Source organism: Scyliorhinus torazame, chromosome 8 (genome assembly GCF_047496885.1).
Source record: "Scyliorhinus torazame isolate Kashiwa2021f chromosome 8, sScyTor2.1, whole genome shotgun sequence".
In the NCBI taxonomy this organism is placed as follows: Eukaryota; Metazoa; Chordata; class Chondrichthyes; order Carcharhiniformes; family Scyliorhinidae; genus Scyliorhinus; species Scyliorhinus torazame.
Genome location: NC_092714.1, coordinates 114,011,243 through 114,031,335, shown reverse-complemented (window position 1 = coordinate 114,031,335; position 20,093 = coordinate 114,011,243). Strand labels below are relative to the sequence as shown.

Sequence of the window (20,093 nt, the reverse complement as noted above, 5' to 3'; positions counted from 1 at the left end):
GAGCAGGGTTGTCTTGCTCCAATTATACAGGGCCTTGGTGAGGCCACACCTGGATTATTGTGTGCAGTTTTGGTCGCCTTATCTCAGGAAGGATGTTCTTGTTCTAGAGGGAGTGCTGTAAACGTTTACCAGACTGATTCTTGGGATGGCGGGACTGACGTATGAGGAGAGATTGAATCGGTTAGGATTATATTCGCTGGAGTTCAGAAGAATGAGGGAAGATCTCATAGAAGCCTGTAAAATTCTCACAGGACTAGACAGAGTGGCTGCAGGAAGGATGTTCCCAATTGTGGGTGAGTCCAGAACCCGGGGTCATAGTCTGAGGATACAGGGTAGACCATTTAGGATAAAGATGAGGAGAAATGTCTTCACGCAGAAAGTGGTGAGCCTGTGGAATTCGTTACCACTGGCAGTAGATGAGGCCAAAACTTTATGTTTTGATAATAATAATAATCGCTTATTGTCACAAGTAGGCTTCAATGAAGTTACTGTGAAAAGCCCCTAGTCGCCACATTCCGGCACCTGTTCGGGGAGGCCGGTATGGGAATTGAACCCGCGCTGGCCTTGTTCTAAATTACAAGCCAGCTGTTTAGCCCACTGTGCTATGCTAAACCAGCTGTGCTGTGGTAAACCTGCCAGATATAGCACTTAGGGTGAAAGGGATCAAAGGATATGGGAGGAAAGCAGGATTAGGCTATTGAGTTGGATGATCAACCATGATCATAATGAATGGCACAGTAGGCAGAAGGGCTGAATGGCCTCCTCCTGCTCCTATTTTTTTGTTTCTATGTTTAAATGATTCTGACTCTCGTTGGAGCTCCTCTACTTTTTCAACTGTTCCTTCCCCGCCCCTCAATTCATGACGACTGTCAGCTGCAATCGAAAACTTTTACCTCGTCATCAATGTGGTTGCGTGTAGGCAGATTGATAACAGGCACAGAGCACTATACAACAGGTCCTTCCATTCAGCTCCTTGGTCCATACTGCCCAGGGTTCTGCTTTCAGGGCCCCATGCAAATATCCCATTGGCCGAAGTTTGCGTGTCCCCACGTGATTGGTCCCGAGCCGGTCTCAAGGTCTATGGAGCTTAGCCCCTTAAAGGGCCCTCTACCACACTGCCCTTTTATAATTCTACTGTGACAATTTTAAATGTGAAGCTTAAAAGGTCAAAAACATTTGAAAGGACCATAACTTTACAAAGGATTATTAATCTGAGTAAGTAATCATAGAATTTACAGTGCAGAAGGAGGCCATTCGGCCCATCGAGTCTACACCAGCTCTTGGAAAGAGCACCCTACCCAAGCCCACACTTCCACCCTATCCCCATAACCCAGTAATCCCACCCAACACCAATGGCAATTTTGTTCACTAAGGGCAATTTATCATGGCCAATCCACCTAACCTGCACATCTTTGGACTGTGGGAGGAAACCGGAGCACCCGGAGGAAACCCACGCACACACGGGGAGGATGTGCAGACTCCGCACAGACAGTGACCCAAGCCGGAATCGAACCTGGGACCCTGGAGCTGTGAAGCAATTGTGCTATCCACAATGCTACCGTGCTGCCCCTAAAAAAGGGGTTATTTTTTAAAAATTCATTCATGGGACATGGGCATCACAGGCTGTGCCAGCATTTATTGCCCATCCTTAGTTGCCTTTGGGGGGGCGTAATTAAGAGTCAACCACATTGCTGTGGGTCTGGAGTCACATGTAGGCCAGACCAGGTAAGGACGGCAGATTTCCTTCCCTAAAGGACATTACTGAACCAGATGGGTTTCTATGACAATGGACAATGGTTTCATGGTCATCATTAGACTTTTTATTCCAGATTTTTATTGAATTCAAATTTCAACCTACTTTGAACAACCTAATTTGAACCTGGCTCCCCAGAATCTGGGCCTTTGGTTTACTAGTCCAGCGACAATACCACTATGCCACCGCCTCCCCACTTAATATTTCATAGCAAATGGAAAGAAAGTAAGTTTGAGGCTGTGAGTTGTTTAGAGTTTGATCGGCATGGTTTATAAGTGTGGCCAAATAAAATGTGAAATGGATGTGGGTTCAGAAAAAAGTGCTGCTTTATATTTAGATGTTAAACTGAACTGAATGCAGAGGTGAGGTCCAGCAGACTGATGCTGCATCTGGCTTGAGTATGCATTGGTGCCATTAAAATCATACTCTTCCAGCTATTAATCAAAATATCATGCTAGAAAATCATAAATCCTGTACAGTAATAAATAGATACATGAATCTAAACTTTAAAATGTGCCTGTACCTCAAGGTACACGACCCAAGGCATCACCAGGATTGCAACCAGCAGGTCTGCTACTGCCAAGCTGACGACGAGATAGTTGGTCGTCGTTTGCAAGGATTTTTCTCTCATCACTGCTAGGCACACCAATACATTCCCAAAAATGATGGCAAAGATCAGCAGCGAGAAAAACAGAGCGTAGTAGTTGTGTGGATGATCACGATCAGTTGAATTAGGCCATCCGAGGAAAGGGTCCGTGAGGTTCACAAATCGAACTACAATTCCAAAGGATGCCATCAGGTGCTGTAAGGAGCCAGGAACCTGGATAAAAAACAGAAGACACCATCATTTTGTTTAGATTCAGGATTAATAAATATACTAAGTTAGTGATGTGAATTTATAACTCTCAGCTCAAAATTTTAAAACTCCAATAAAAATCTGTAAAAAAAATAATCCTCAGCTCAAGCAATTTGGGTTACTTTATGATTGTCCCCTCCATGCTGTGGCAAATTAAATATTTAAAGTGATCAACATATCTGTTAAAGATAATTCTAGTTATGCCTTCAAACTTGGCATGCTAACAAAACTTGAAAATGACTTTGATGGAGTTCTGTCATTAATTTTGCCCATTCCAGTGTCTTTCCCAATGTTTTATAGCTTATTTCTTTGACCATGAGTGATCTAAGTGTAACTCTCTAATGCAACCTTCTGTGCTACCTTGCCATAGGGTTCCTGGGAGAACCAGTGTGCAAAGTAGAAACTTTTACTGCAAATACTTGGGAGTCACAATTCATCACGAGACTCATGGGAAACAACCTTTCATCATTAAGCTTGAGCTCATTCAAAGCTTTACTGTCCATATACTAACTTGCACCAAACCCCATTCACCAGCACTCGTGTGCCCATTGACCTATATTGATTCAATTTTTAAATTCTCACATTTCCGTTCAAATCCCTTCTTGGCCAGTAATAATGAGGAGTAAAACATATGCAATTTGTGGTAAGGTGGGATTTGGAATGTGCAGCTTGATAGGATGTGGAAACAGATTCAATAGTAGCTTTCAAAAGGGAATTAGATAAATACTTGAAGGACAATGAAAATTCATGAATATGGAGGAAGAAGAAAGGAAGTGAGACCAACTGGATTGCTCTTCAAAATAACTGGTGCAGCACTGAAGGGCTAAATGTCCTCTTATTGCTCAATGTGCTTCAATTCTATGATATTTGTAGGACCCAGGTAAGCGAGCATGAGGAAGCGATAATGATGTGGAGCAAAAGGATTTAATACACAATAACAAGTTAGACTCGCCACTGCCCGAAGACTTTCCTATGTTGATCAACCTTGGATTTGGGTTTTTATGTCCATAGAGTGACCCGGTTAAGGGTTTAGCCCCGCCCCCCTCATCAAGGAAGACCGTATTCAGGTGAGGCCACGGGGAACATAATGGTTCTGACCCTGTAACCTCAGTGTGGGTTATAAAAATGTTGATGAAGTAACAATCGTCAGTTAGCGCCTATTCATTTCTGCCTTGGTTTGAGATCTGTACTAATTCGACCTCAAGATTTGAAACTTTATACTTCAAAAATGGCTGTTGCTCATTCATAGATTATCATAGAATTTACAGTGCAGAAGGAGGCTATTCAGCCCATCGAGTCTGCACCGGCTCTTGGAAAGAGCACCCTACCCAAGGTCAACACCTCCACCCTATCCCCATAACCCAGTAACCCCACCCAACACTAAGGGCAATTTTGGACACTAAGGGCAATTTATCATGGCCAATCCACCTAACCTGCACATCTTTGGACTGTGGGAGGAAACCGGAGCACCCGGAAGAAACACACGCACACACGGGGAGGATGTGCAGACTCCGCATAGACAGTGACCCAAGCCGGAATCAAATCTGGGACCCTGGAGCTGTGAAGCAATTGTGCTATCCACATTCCAATCACTCTCCACCCATTTTCAAAATATTTTAGAACAAAATGATGCAGACATGATACATGGGGCTGGATTTTAAATCCAGGGTCAGGATTGTCACGCAGAATCGCCGAGAAGAAATTGATAGCCAAGCTCCGCACACATGAGTACGGCCTCAACCGGGACCTTGGATTCATGTCGCATAACATTCACCCCCCACCATCTGGCCTGGGATTGCAAAATCCTACCAACTGTCCTGGCTTGAGACAATTCACACCTCTTTAACCTGTTATTATCCCTCTCTCCAGTTGCTCCATCTGGACCTGTAAAGACTTAATTACCTGCAAAGACTCACATTCAAAGTATAGTCTTGCATCTTTGACTTTGTCTATATATATGTTTCTGGAATCCACCTCTTCATTCACCTGAGGAAGGAGCTGTGCTCTGAAAGCTAGTGATTCGAAACAAACCTGTTGGACTTTAACCTGGTGTTGTAAGACTTTTTACTGTGTGCATATTTAGTTAGCATTGCAATGCATGAGTGTGCCACTGATTGTTGCCCAATTGTCAACCCTTCGGAAGTGCAGTCTTTAAGCATTGAACTCCAAAGCTAATACTCACGTCTCCATGAGGGGGAAGCAACACAGATGTGGCCCCAATGCAAGGTGTTATGGTTAAGGCGCTTACCGATCACCCCGGTCAAGAGACAACGGATGGCAGCGTCTCGTTTCCCCTGTGAGGTTAGAATGCTGGTCCATTAAATGCATTTACCTGCCTCTACTCACACTGGGAGAATCAAGCTGACCACTGAGGCTCTCAAGGGTTGAAGCACTTAATTTAGGTGGAGTTGAGAGGAGCAACTTTGGGGGAGTGGCTATTGTGTGCCATGGGAGGGCGTGAGGCTCATTGTAAAGGTCCTTACATTGGGGGAAGCACATGTGTGGACATCCCAGGTCCTGGGAGGGTTCTGGGTCAAAGCATTGTCAAGGCTCCACATCACTCACTCTGATGTTCTCTTCCTTTCAGTTTTTGATTCAAGAGAATCATAGAGCTGTCGAGCTTACAATTATTCTGATTGCTATTGAGCAGCAGCAGTGGCATCAATATGCTGCTGCACGCATTCAATACCCTGTAAAGGAGAGGGAGAAAAGGCCGTTTAATCTTCCAGCCACAGGAGATGAAGACACTACAGGCCATGGGTCTACCCCTGTAGAACTTCCTTCCTCCAGATGTCAGAGGTCCAGTGCCGGAGAAAGCTACCTCTGTCCTGGGAGAAGTCGGATCACCTGTGCCAGGTGATGCACGAATTGGCACCACATGGACTGGGATATCACCCATTGCCTGTGGCCTTGAAAGTGCCGCACTTACATTTATGCCAGTGGCCTGTTTCAAAGCTGCATGGGTGACTTGTGCAGAATCTCCCAGTCAGATGCACAAAATGCACAGATGTGCTATTTGCGAGGGCCCACATGTACATCAATTTGGACCGCGACCAGGTGAGCCAGGACGCCAGGGCCATGGGCTTCATCCACACAGCAGGGATGCCCCACATGCAGGGTGTCATCGACTGCACCCAATGGCTCTGCATTCCCCATGACGGCATGGGGCATTATTTCTGAACTGCAAGGGATACCACTCCGTCAATGTCCACATCATTGTGACCATGTAATGTACATCATGCATGTGTGTGCCCGTTTCCCGGGAGTGTCCATAATAGTTGCATCTTGGGGTGCTCGCAGATCCCAGGCATTTTTGAGGGGGAGCAACAGCTTGAGGGATGGCTCCTCGGGGACAAAGGGTAGGGTACCTACTCAGGAGGTGGCTGATGATGCCAGTGTGGAGGCCACAAATACCCACTGAGACTCGTTACAATGAGGCTCGTGCGTCAATGTGTGCGCTGGTCAAACAGGCATTTGGACTGCTTAAGGTGTGGTTCTGGTGCCTGGACCAGTCTGAAGAGCCCTCCAATACAGCCCCCAGAGGGTGTCCTGCATCATAGTGGTTTGTTGCACTCTTCGCAACCTGGCACTGAAGTGGGTGAGGAGGACACGGCAGAGCGCCACATTTTGTCAGAAGAGGAGGAGGTGGAGAAGGGCGGCGAGGGGGCAATCTGAGGAGGTGGAAGAATGACCTTGGGCGATGGCCAGGACCCGCATGGTGAGCAGGGCTAGGGATGTTCTCATAGTCCCTCGGTTGGGGGCTGACCAGGGCTATGGTGTGAAGACCTCTCCCACCATGGGGTCTGACATCCACTCATGAATGTGGTGTCCATGGGAGTTCATCGTGATGATGACTACATTCATGGGTGATGGGAGAATAAAGGTGACTTGCAATGAGGACAGAGCGATGCTTCTCTTATCCTCTGCGAAATGTCTGACTCCTGCCAGTTAGAGAACTGAATGTGACCTGCCACTGAACGGGGTGATCTACAAGCTCCTAGAGGCTCAATGACTCATCTCAGCTGCCACTGCCCCCTCCGAGGTCAGAGGTCCCAGTATGTTTCCTCACCTACTGACGAGGTGGATGGACTCTCGATATGTTTTCGGCCCTTAGCACCCTCATGACTAGAGTCTCATGTCCCACCTCACCCTCTGCACACGTGCAGTCCTGCTCTTCACCGGTCAGCTTAAGGGCTCTCTCTTCAAAGGTCATTAGGGTTCTCAGCTTGTGCATGACTCTGGCAGGCTAGGCTTGCTCACGTTGGTTGTGCTTGAATTTATCCTGCAATGAGATAGATGGGGAGAGTCCTGCCAGGTCAGATGGCGATGAAGTTTGGCATGAGTGGGAGGTGAGTGGGAGCATGTGAGGGTCAGATTATCTAATAGGGAGCCCCTGGGGAGTGGTTGTGGGGTGGGCGTGAGGGGGATGGGGGAGGACTGCATGACAAGGGTTGGGACTCCATGAGGTGGCTGGGAGTGAGATCACCGTGGAGGTGTGATGGGTGTGTTAAGGGGTGCAGTGGGAGACATGAGGAGGTATACTCACCCTGGCTGCGCAAAGAAGGTCATTAATCTTTCGGCACTGTAGCCCTCTCTACTTATTGAGTGAGCTGCCACTCACTATCATGCCCACGGCCTCTCAGGCAGGGTTGCTAACCTTGCTTACTGGACGTCTGACTGATCGCGGGTACAGGATGTCACCCCGCTGCTCCACACCATCCAGATATTTCGCTCCCTCTGTGAAACGTGGTGCTGTCTTCCTGGCAGCTAGCCCCATGTCTGGACTTGGAATAATGGGGAAGCCTTTAAAAGGAGCACCCCTGATTACAAAGATTAGGGCGGGATTCTTCGTACCACCGCGCCCGTTTTCTGGTGAGGCACGCCCCGCCGGCAGTGGGATTCTCCATCCCGGCAGCCGGCCAATGGGGTTTCGCATTGTGGGTATCTACACGTCATCGGAAAATCCGAGGGCATGAGTGCACTGCCGGTGAAACTGAGGATCCCGCCGGCGGAGAATCCAGCCCTACATTTTCCCGGGGCAAGAGTATCAGAGGCAAGCTGTCACGAGCGCGGCGTGAGTCACATGTTGTGAAAGAGGCTGAATATAGGGCGAATATAAAGAACGACACTTGAAAAAAATATGGGAAAATTAACCCAATGTTTCAAACCCTTGCTGCTGATGTTGTCTTAAAATGTAAAGGCCCTAATTGGACCAGAGCAGGGTTTCATGCCCAATTAGTGGCACTGTGCTTTCATTACCAGGTCACAGGAACTTATGCGAGGGTGATTTTCAAAATCAGGGGCGAGATTCTCCGACCCCCCGCCGGGTTGGAGAATCGCCGGGGGCTGGTGTGTATCCCGCACGCCGGTTGCCGAATTTTCCGGTACCGGAGATTCAGCGGGGGCAGGAATCGCGCCGCGCCGGTTGGCGCCCCCCCCCCCCCCTGCGATTCTCCGGCCCGGATGGGCCTAAGTCCCACTGCTAGAATGCCTGTCCCGCTGGCGTGGATTGAACCACCTACCTTACCGGTGGGACAAGGTGGCGTGGGCGGGCTCCAGGGCCCTGGGGGGGGCGCGGGGCAATCTGGCCCTGGCGGGTGCCCCCACGGTGGCCTGGCCCGCGATCGGGGCCCACCGATCTGCGGGCGGGCCTGTGCCGTGAGGGCACTCTTTTCCTTCTGCCTTCGCCACGGTCTCCACCATGGCGGAGGCGGAAGAGACTCCCTCCACAGCGCATGCGCGGGGATGCCGTGAGCGGCCGCTAACTCTCCCGCGCATGCGCCGCCTGGAGATGTCATTTCCGCGGCAGCTGGCGGGGCACCAAAGGTCTTTTCCGCCAGCTGGGGGGCGGAAATTAGTCCGGCGCGGGCCTAGCCCCTCAAGGTTGGGGCTCGGCCCCCCAAGATGCGGAGGATTTCGCACCTTTGGGGCGGCGCGATGCCCGACTGATTTGCGCCGTTTTTGGCTCCGGTCGGCGGACATCGCGCCGATACCGGAGAATTTCGCCCCATATGTCTGTCATGACTGAGCTTACCATTGGTCTCGGAAGAATGCAGCAGGCTGGAGAAAGGAGGCCAGCAGCCTCTTGATCCACACACGTTCCCAAACACTCGCTCATCAGCTACTTAATCCACTCTGCTCAAATATGACACATTTGCACCACGCATGAGAACTTCTGTTTGACTATCCCTTTTTCCCCCCCCCACCCCCCAAGTCTTTAAATCAGTAGCCACAATAAATAAAAGTTTCCCCGCAGTTCCGCTGACAGCGATGCACGAAAATACCCAAGATTATGTGTTCTTCTCGTTCTCACTTTTGAAAATTTGGTACTGTTCCTCTCCAGCCTACTCATAAGTTCTTCAACAAGTTTAGCAGCAGGTTTATTGGAGCTGTGTGGGTTAGCGTCTCCCTATGCCACCGGCCTTCTCTATGAAAAGTGCATAGAAGCTCGGAAGAATTACATGCCATCTGGGAGAGCTGCTTTCAAAATGCGCCTGCACCTGCCCTCATCCCCATGGACGAGTGAAAATCCAGCCAGTTATTCCGACATTTGTCCAGCAGAATATTACCTCTCAATTGTCTTTGCTATTTCTCCAAGAAGTTCCCCACGATAAATTGAAGTGATCTGAAAAAGCCTGGTGTGGGAAAATGAATAGATATACGAGAGCCATAGGGAAGAGCAGAGGAGTGAATCATTGGACAGTTTTTTCAGGCACAATGGAGGCAAATATCCTCCTTCTGTGCTGCTCTACTTTATAATCTTAATGACTTTATAACAGTCATTTTCTTAATGTAATTTGGTTCACAGTGCCAGGAAAATAGCTATTATGCTGATATTATGCAAGATTAAGTATATCAGAGTTATTAATGGTATCGACTTCAGGAAAATCATATAACTGTAAAGAATAATCTTTGAATCACCAACTTGCCTGTTCACAGCTCCGGTGTAATCCCACAGGAATAAGGACCAATGAAAGAAATGTTGTCAAGTCACGGTATATAGAGACGTTTTTATTTTTATTGAGAAGCGAATCATTGAAAAGTCTCTTGTACAGGATACCGTCAGGGTAGAAAAGAGTAGAGATCGGTCTGGAGGTGGTTTTTAAATTTGATTTTAAAGGCCCGAAGACTTTTACGACAAAACAACAACAGCTTATATTTGTCTAGGACCCATTAATTTAATGAATCGCTCCCAGGCACTTCATAAAAACATTAGAAGGCAAAATAGGAGACCGAGCCACATAAGGAGATATTAGGTCAGAACAAGGAGTCAGTCACGAGGAGTTTCTTAAATGAGGGAAGAGAGGCAAAGAGCCAGAGATAAAAACAAAAAGAAATTGCTGGAAATATTTGGTAGGGTCAAGCTGTATCTGTGAAGGGAAAAACAGAGTTAACAGGCGTAATTCAGCAGACTCGCGTTAAAGTCCGCTGAACAACACGTTTAGTGGGGTGTTTCCCGGCGCCTGGGCCGCACCATTCAATGGCAGTTTGACTTTCTTTTTGGCCTCAGTGAGTAAATTCTTTTTGGGGCCACTCTTTAAATCATTTCCTGCACTGACCCGCTCAGCTCGCCAATGCAGGAAGACTATTTGCAGATCGGGGTGACATTTTTAAAGGAAGCTCCGATCTTTTGACCCACCCACAGCGCCCCCCTCTACAGTCTCAGGAACGCCCCCACTTCACCCAACTTACCTCTTCTGAGGTCCTCGTGTCCACTCCCTCCCACTCCACCTCTTGTGGGCAAGGCCACCCTGGGTCCTGGCATGGGCAATCTGGCATCAGGGCACCTTGGCACTGCCAACCTGGCACCCTGGCAATGCCAATGTGCCCTGGTACCCCTCCAGGTGCCATCACGACGGGTTCACGATTTTGTGAACATACTAAACAGCGCCCTCACTCGTGAGGCTGGTAAACCTTGGGCCCCAGGTGAATTGGGTGAACGCATATTTAATGAGCCTAATGGCTCCGTTATATAAGCACACTTGAATCTCGCCAATGAGAGTGAGATCCAGATCATGGCGCCACTCACGAGATTCAACTGCTTTGTCCTGACACCAAGTCAGGTACAACAAAGCCCCTGAATCCTGTCCAATGTATCAGGTTTGTGACCTTTCGTCAGAACTAGTGGACAGGACTTCTGGTGATAGGGATGTGCTGAGAAGTCACACATCAGGTGGCTCTCCTCCTACGAACCCGAAAGTAGGCTTTCAACAAAGAACAAAGAAAAGTACAGCACAGGAACAGGCCCTTCGGCCCTCCAAGCCCGTGCCGATCATGCTGCCCGACTAAACTACAATCTTCTACGCTTCCTGGGTCCGTATCCCTCTATTCCCATCCTATTCATGTATTTGTCAAGATGCCCCTTAAATGTCACTATCGTCCCTGCTTCCACCACCTCCTCCGGTAGCGAGTTCCAGGCACCCACTACCCTCTGTGTAAAAAACTTGCCTCGTACATCTACTCTAAACCTTGCCCCTCGCACCTTAAACCTATGCCCCCTAGTAATTGACCCCTCTACCCTGGAGAAAAGCCTCTGACTATCCACTCTGTCTATGCCCCTCATAATTTTGTAGACCTCAATCAGGTCGCCCCTCAACCTCCGTCGTTCCAGTGAGAACAAACCAAGTTTATTCAACCGCTCCTCATAGCTAATGCCCTCCATACCAGGCAACATTCTGGTAAATCTCTTCTGCACCTTCTCTAAAGCCTCCACATCCTTCTGGTAGTGTGGCGACCAGAATTGAACACTATACTCCAAGTGTGGCCCAACTAAGGTTCTATACAGCTGCAACATGACTTGCCAATTCTTATACTCAATGCCCCGGCCAATGAAGGCAAGCAGGCCGTATGCCTTTTTGACTACTGTCTCCACCTGTGTTGCCCCTTTCAGTGACCTGTGGACCTGTACACCTAGATCTCTCTGACTTTCAATACTCTTGAGGGTTCTACCATTCAAATCTATTCCCTACCTGCATTAGACTGAAATAGCCCGCTAATACGAAGGGAAAAAATATCCCCACACTTTAACCAACATCAGCACGAAGGGAGATGCCGAACCACAAAAGGCCATGTAGAAACCAGAAGCGGAAAAAGCCAGGAGGAGTAAATGGCTGAGCTGGCAGAAGCACGAGGCGTCGAAACTCGGGCCTTCGCAGAATGAGAAGGACCCACCCACTGCACAAGAAGCCCCCTCCCCTCACCAGGGGGTGGTTGGAGGATGTTTCTCTCAAGGGAACTGAGAGAACATAGCGAGGAGACGGAAATCGACATCCAGGCTGTGCTGAGGGTGGCAGTCACGAAAGCTCTGGCGTCCATGAAAGTGGCACTAGACAATGCGGGGAGGCAACGGAGAGCCCAGGAGAGCACCATAAAGGAGCTCTAGAAGGCCTCAACAATTCAGGGCATCGGGTTGCCGCCCTGGAAAAGGAGATATCAAGGTTGGTCGCGATGCAGGGGAGTCTGAAAGGAAAGATTGAAGAATAGGACAACTAATTGAGAGGTGCCAAAACATGCAGATTGTGGGCCTGCTGTAGGAACCCCACAGACTATGTGGACCAAATGCTGGGCAATCTAATGGGAAGGGATCGCTTCCTCAACCCACCAGAAATAGATAGAAACCACCGGTCACATTGTCCACAACCCAAAGCCAAGGAACAGCCGAGGGCAATAATCGCTAAAATGCACAGCTACCAAGACTGGAAAAATGCGCTGGGCAAGGCAAGCAAAGAACTGTAACTGGGAAGGTCACTGGAGCAGGGCTGACCTGGCCAAACGCTGATCAGAGGTCAACAGGGCGAAATCAGCCCTGTGCAAGAGCGGCGTAAAATTTGGGATGCTGTACCCGGCCAAACTCTGGGTCACATTTCAGGGCAGGGAGCACTTCTTCACGGCCCCTGCAGGCGGACAAATTTGTCCTGAAGCAACTGCAGCAGGGACAGCGGTGAAAAGATCATCTGAAGAGATTTTATTTATTTATTTACTAAATGTTAACCAACTCGCGGGACTGCACTGCCTCATTCTAGTGGAAGAAATAGAGGGAAGGGAGGGGGCGGGACGGCAAACAGCTCCAGGGAGTGGGGGGGGAGGAGGACGGGGGGTGAGGGGAGAGAAAATACCATAGGGGGAACAGAGGAACAAGAATAGCAAGGGCATTAGGCTGGCTGTAACAGGCCACACGTGGAGATTTGGAACACAAAGGCACTGCAAACAACCACTCTGGAGGATCCCTGGGTAAAGGGAAACACACAGTTGGCGGCCATGTTAGGGGGCCCCAGGACAAAGGGAAGCTCCGGAGCGCAGGGGCCCAGCCTCATGGTGAGTACGGTGACCGCGGCCACCTTGGACAGCCCCCTAACAAAGGGAAACCCCGTAAGTATGTTTGATCCTGCAAGAGAGGGGGGCGACAAAAGAAATCCATCAGAATAGTCACCTGGAATGTCAGGGGACTTAACGGCCCAGTGAAAAGGTCCAGAGTCTTCGCCCACCTGAAAATTATGAAAGCCAACATAGTATTCCTCCAAGAAACGCACCCGAGGGACACGGACTGACTGGGGTAAGAAAGGGCTGGGTGGGACAGACCTATCATTCTTGTTACGGGATGAGAGCCAGGGGGTAGCTATATTGTTAAATAAGAGGACAGTGTTTACGGCGACGAGGGTAGTCATGGACCCAGGGGGATAGTATGTCATGGTCAGTGGTGTCGTAGATGGGGAACTGGTAGTCTTGGTGAAAGTAAACACGCTCAACTGAGATGACACTGAGTTTATAAAGAAGACCGTGGTGGATTTCCCTGACATCGACACACACTGACTTAATATGGGGGAGGGGGAACTTTAACTGTGAACATGACCCATGGACAGACAGGTCAAATCCCAAAACAGGGAAGATCTCCAACATGGCGAAAGAACTCGGCATATTCATTGAACAGATGGGGACGGTGGACTCATAGCGGCTCACCCACCCAGGGGAGAAGAAGAAGTACACAATGTACATACACGGATTGACTTCTTTGTAGTGGGGAAATCAGTGCTTCCAGGGCTAAAGAGCGGAATATTCCGCAATTGTAACCTCCAACCACGCTCCACACTGCATGGATGTGAGGTTAGAGACGGGCTGCGCCCAATGCCCCCATTATGGGATTGGACACAGTCGTCCTGGCCGATAAGGCTTTCAGCGAGAAAATATCACAGGCTACTATTGAGTCCATTACTAACAACAAGAATGGGGAGGTCCCACCCTCCATGTTCTGGGAGGCACTTAAGGCTGTGATCAGGGTGAAATTATTGCTTACAAAGCACGTAGAAATACGGAAGAGAGGGTGTCTAGGCATCAGCTAGTCGATTCCATACGGGAAGTAGACTGGCGATACTCCGAGACCACGACACGAGAGCTCTTGCCGGAGAGGAAAAAGCTACAAATGGACAATGACCTGCTCACCATGAGGAAAGCAGTGCGCCAACTCTGCCAGGCATGGAGGACCCTGGCCGGGATTCTCCGACCGCGCGCCGGGTTGGAGAATCTGCGGGGGGGCATATGAATCGTGCCCCGCCTCCCATCGCCGGCTCGCTGATTATCCGGCACCCGCGGGATCGCCGCCACGCTGGTCGGGGGCTGTTGAAAGCGGTCCCCTGGCGATTCTGCGGGCCTCGATGGGCCGAGTGCCCGCTGAGTTCGGCCGAGTCCCGCGGCGTGGGTCACGTATGGTCCCACACGGTGGGACCTGGAAGTTGTGTCTGCGGGGGCCGTCCTGGTGGTGGGGGGGGGGGGGGGGGGATCCGTCCCCAGGGGGGCCTCCATAGTGGCCTGGCCCGCGATCGGGGCCTACCGATCGGCAGGCGGGCTGGTTCCGTGGGGGCCTATGTTCTTCCGTGCCGTGCCCCTGCAGGGCTCCACCATATTGCCTGGGGGCCGCCATGGAGATGGGAACCCACGCGCATGCGCTGAATCATGCCGGCCGTGGGGCGCATGCGCAAACTCATGCCGGCTGTGCCGCGCTGGCTGGAGCTGCGGGTACCACTCCGGCTCCGACCTAGTCCCCTAGGAAGCGGAAAACCGGGCAATTGAGGACCGTTGACGTCGGAGTGGTTCACGCCGCTTTTCACGCCAGCGTCAGAACTTGGCCGTGGGATTGGAGAATCCCGGCCCCTGTATGAACACGGAGACAAAGTCAGCCGCCTGCTGGCTCACCAGCTGAGAAAGCAGGCAGCCACGAGGGAAATAGCTCATATTACAGAGGACAAAGGTAAACTCATAGCAGAGCCAAAGAAGGTCAACAAGGCATTTGAGACCTTCTACCAGGGGCAGTACACCTCCGAGCTCCCAGCAGGGGTATTGGTGATGAAATTGTTCCTCAATGGACTGGACATGCCAGTCGTGGGGGAAGACAGGAAACAGGGGCTCAAAGCACCACTGCAGCTGGGAGAAGTCAGGGAGAGTATTATCTCTATGTAGGCGGGGAAGGCGCCGGGACCAGACAGATTCCCGGCGGACCTCTACAAACAAATTCACGGCAGCACTGGCCCTGCACCTGCAGGAGATGTTCACAGACTCGCTGGCGAGGGGTACACTGCCACCTATGCTAGCACAAGCCTCAATCTCGCTGATATCCAAGAAAGACAAAGATCCAACAGAATCCAGGTCCTACTGACCCATTTCGCTGCTAAATGTGGACATGAAAATACTGGCCAAGATCCTAGCCAGGAGACTGGAGCACTGCGTACCAGAAGTGGTAGCAGACAACCAAACGGGTTTTGTCAAAGGTAGACAGCTCACATTGAACATCAGGCGCCTGCTGAACGTGATCATGACCCCATTCGGAGAGAGAACACCTGAGGTGATCATCTCCCTGGACGCAGCAAAGTCCTTCGACAGAGTTGAATGGAAGTACCTCACAGAAGTACTGGAGCGGTTTGGGCTTGGAGCAGGGTTCACCGCCTGGGTGAAACCCCTGTGCAACCCTCCCAAAGTGAGCGAATGGACAAATACCACCAGCTCTGAGTACTCCTAACTGCAGAGAGGCATAAGAAAGCGTAGCCCGATGTCCCCGCTGCTGTTCGTCCCAGCGATTGAGCCACTGGCGATCGTGCTCAGCAAGGAATTGGAAGGGGATTCGGAGAGGAGACAGACAGCACAGGGTCTCACTCTATGCGGATGACCTGCTTCTCTACCGCTCGGATGCGCAATGCAGCACGGAGGGAATCATGGTGCTCTTGAGAGAGCCTGGAGCCTTCTCAGGCTACAAATTCAACCTGGGCAAAAGCGAGATCTTCCTGGTGAACCCACAAGGGGGAGGGGTGGGGGTGGGGAGCAGGGGGTGGGGAGCGAGCTGGAGGGACTGCTTTTCAAACAGGCCCAGCACAAATTCTCCTACCGAGGGATCCAAACTGCTCAGGAGTGGACAGAGTTCCACAAATGGAACCTGACCAGCCTGGTGGAGGAATTTAAAAAGGTCCTGCAGCGGTGGGACACACGCCCACTCACCAGGGCTGATGATCAAGATGAACGTAATGCCCAGGTTCCTCTTCCTGTTCAGATCCATACTGATCAACATTCCCAAGTCCTCATTCTACTCATTAGAAAAACTGATTATGGCGTTTGTGTGTGGGGGGAGGGGGAGAGAATGTAAGGATCCCCAAAAAGATGCTGCAGAGAACGAGAGCCATGGGGGGATTAGTACTCCCAAATCTGTAATATTACCGCTGGGCAGCAACTGCGGAGAGGGTAAAGGGGTGGATAAAGGAGCCAGAAACCAAGTGGGTGTGTATGCAGGTGGACCTCCCTCTGGGCCCTGGCCACGGCGGCACTCCCATCCCCATCGAACAAACACTCAACCAGCCCAGTGGTGGTAGCAACACTCCGGTCATGAAACCAACTGCATCAGCACTTCGGACTAACCACAATGTCCTTTAAGGCCTCCATCTGCAATAGCCACAGGTTCAAACTCGCGACAATGGACGCCACCTTCAAAAGATGGAGACAGGACAGAGGGACGCTGACAGTTAGAGACTTTTACACAGACAACAGACTGTCTTCACTGGAGGAACCAACAGAGAGGTTCCAGCTGACAGGGGGAACAAACTAAATTATATGAAGGTCAAAAAGCTTCCTATATAGGGAAACTGGGACATACCCAGAACCACCGCAGCAGTCCTTGCGAGAGGACCTACTGGACGCGGACATCTTAATAAAAGGGAACTGCGGCATCCTGTATGTCATCCTGGGGAGGGCACACACACCACTGGACGAGATAAGAGTAAAATGGGAAGAGGACTTCCGGTTTGAAATAGGGTGAGGACTCTGGAGCGAAGCACTGCACAGGGTCAACTCCACCGAAGCCTAATGTAGCTGAACGTGGTGTACAGAGGACACTTAACTAGAACCTGAATGAGCAGGTTCTTCCCGGAGGTTGAGGATAAATGTGAATGGTGCCAAAGGGGCCCGACAAACCACGTACACGTGTTCTGGTCTTTCTGAAGACTTGTGGGGTTCTGGACAGCCTTGTTCAAGCCACTGTCCAATGTGGTGGGGATGAGCATGGAGCCATGCCCGAGAGTAGCAGTCTTCCGGGTATCAGGCCAGCCAGATGTTTCAAGGGGAGGAGGACCGATGCCCTTGCCTTTGCCTTCCTAATCGTCCGATGGAGAATCCTGCTTGGTTGGCGGTCAGCAGCATCACCCAAAGCTGCAGACTGGCTGTCCGACCTATCAGAACTTCTCCAGATGGAGAAAATCAAATTCGCCATCCGGGGGAGGGAGGGGAGGGAACAAAGAAACATAGAGCTCAACCCACGTCAGCAAATAACAAAATACATGGCGTCACGCCAATCATACAGGAACAGGATATAGGAGCTGAAGAGGGAATGCCAGGCGATTAGAAAGGGTCAAGAAGATAGGCGGGGGGGGCGGAAGGAAAGTTGGGAACCTGGCTAGGATTAAGCACCCACTGGAGAATGCAAAATGATAAGCTGCAACCGCTGTAAATAGCAAAAGACAACCAATGTATACATACTTTTTCTTTTTTTTATAAAACTTTGTACTTCTTAACTTAAATACAGGCCCCTGGGTTCTGGACCCCTCAATCAAGAGGAATAGGGCATTCCTTTCCATTCTATTTCAACTCCTCATAATTTTATGCACTCAATTAGGCCTCCCCTCGGCCTCTTCTGTTCCAAAGAAAACAACTCTACCCTATCCGATTGTTCCTCCCAGGGAAATTCTGCAATCCAGCCATCATCCTTATGAATCTGCTTTCTATCTTCTCTGTTGTGACTTGTGGCACAATTCAGCAATCCCTTTGTGCCTGGCGTGGACCCGGACGGAACAGACGAATTGCACGAGAACCCCAAATCGGGCTCTGTGTTGGGCGCTGGACGATCATGAGTCACTTGACCCGTTCCGCCCAATGCGATCCAGATCGACATGATTAAATGAGCCGAATGGCCAAGACTCAATTGCCATGTCTGCGAGACCTTAAGAGGGCACAGTGTAGTACTGGTCCACACAATCGTGGACCAGGCGTAACAGCACCTCAAGGTGGGGGGGTGGGGAGTGACTCACAAGCCTTTGGAGACCCCCAGCTTGTCAGGGACAGTGTAAGGTGGTACCCTGGTACTCCCCTAGCACCTGGCACCATGGAGGGAATAAAAGATCGGGGAAGCTGGTCAAATGGCATCCCAATCTGCAAACTGCCGTTCCTGCTCGCCAACAGCAAATCCCTTTAAGTGCAGCCTCAACGGGGAGAAACTCCACTCGGCTAAAAAAACAGCAGAGTGCCGCTGAATAGTGGGGTGTTTCTCGCTGTTGCAGCCTACATCTTTCCTATCGTGCGGCGACCAGAACTGTACATTGTACTCATCTGTGACATATGTCACGTGCGGGAGATATTAGGATATTGGGTCCAGAAATAAGACCTCAATGTAGTAGACAATTTAGCGGTTAAACAGACTGAGAGAAAAAACCTGCTAGCACAGAGTCAGAGGGATATTCCCACACCTGGCCGAGTTACATTGTCCTAGTCAGACTTAAACGCATTAGTGGGAATCCACTGGATGCCCCAGACCCATTGTCCATCGGGACACTCCTGTTTGACCAGCTATTAAGCCATTACAAAGTATGATGGCATCTTTGTCCATCAATGGGAGGTTAGCTGCATATCATCAGCGTGGTTTTCTTCTTTTGTATTAACAGAAGTGGGCGGTGCTTAGAGGGAGAGAAGGAATGCAGTTTTGAACAGGTACTGGAGAAGGCTATGGAAATTGACTGAGCAGGTCCTGAAGGTTGCCACTGAGGCAGGTGTTGAAAAAAGGGCTCAGAACAAATGTCCCTACCAGAAGAAAAATTGCTTCGTAAATGCATGTATTGCCTTTGTCTGCCTGTGAAAGTGTTCTGTTACAATGTGGTTGAATGGGAACTAGTGTGTTAAGGTTAAGAAACTGCGTGTAATCTGTTATTGTCAAGGTTGAAGTTTAAAAGTTTAAATATTGTTTTCTTTTCTTTTTCATAAAGTTTGTTTATAAAATAACCAAGCCCTATTTCTTATATTATCACACCTGGAATGATTTGATCTTTCCGCACTGCCATAAAACTTTCTGGTTCAGCCTCTTAGTCACTGGTGATAGCTGACCAGGCATTTGTAACACTTAGCTAATGTTGCACACAGTTCCAGCATAACTTTCCTTCTCTATGCCTCAGCTCATAAAATATTGTGTGCTTTCTTGACTACCTTATCTGCTTGTCTAGCCATTTTAAGGGATCTGTAGACATGCATTCCAAAAGCTCTCGTTTTCCCCAAAGTGCTCAGTAAGTTTAGCTGGCTTGGATGAGCACTAAATATTGTACAGGGTGACACCCATACTTTGTTGCATGTAATCATCCTGGGTAGACCTATCTTGCCAGATTCACTAAGGTACAACATTTCCTCTTCTCTCTGTTCTGGGTCCCACAGGTACAATGTGCAACATTACCCTTGATGCAACTCTTGGTGTGTTGTAACACCATCCTCTGGGTAAGATGTCCGCAATACAAACAGGGAAATCCTCCTTGTAGCAGGAAATGGCCACTTGTTGGCCATTGGACACGGTTAGCTATTACAATACTTACAATTTTCCCACAGACTTTATTGTTTGTCTTCAAACTAGTCAATTTTACTAGTCAATTTTTTTAATGCAAAGGGTTCTCAGAAATGTCCATTGTATTATTTGTGGGCAAATTTGGCAAATCCCCATTTATTAGTCATCCTTAGGAAGATAGCGGATGTTCAACTTGAACTGTTACAGTCCTCATGGTAATGGTCCTCTCACAATGTAGAGAATATTAATCCAGGAACACAGAGATATATGCGCAATTCAGGATGGTATGTGACTTGAAGGAGAACCTGGAGGTGATGACTTCATAAACTATTGCTTTCAGATGTGGTTGCATGCTGTTTAATTTCTCATCAATTATTTAGTGCATGCAGGCTTATATGATTTTCCACATGAATTTTCCC

At 49.6% G+C, this 20,093-nt stretch overlaps 1 protein-coding gene across 1 annotated transcript in view; it reads right to left on the bottom strand.

Annotated features, from left to right (window-relative positions):
* The window catches only part of drd3 (dopamine receptor D3), a 165,522-nt gene that overhangs the window by 80,831 nt on the left and 64,598 nt on the right, over nucleotides 1-20,093 (bottom strand). Inside the window, exon 2 of the mRNA XM_072514051.1 lies at nucleotides 2,277-2,573. Coding sequence (XP_072370152.1) covers nucleotides 2,277-2,549 — 273 coding nt within the window. The 5' untranslated portion in view covers nucleotides 2,550-2,573. The remainder of the gene's footprint in view (nucleotides 1-2,276; nucleotides 2,574-20,093) is intronic.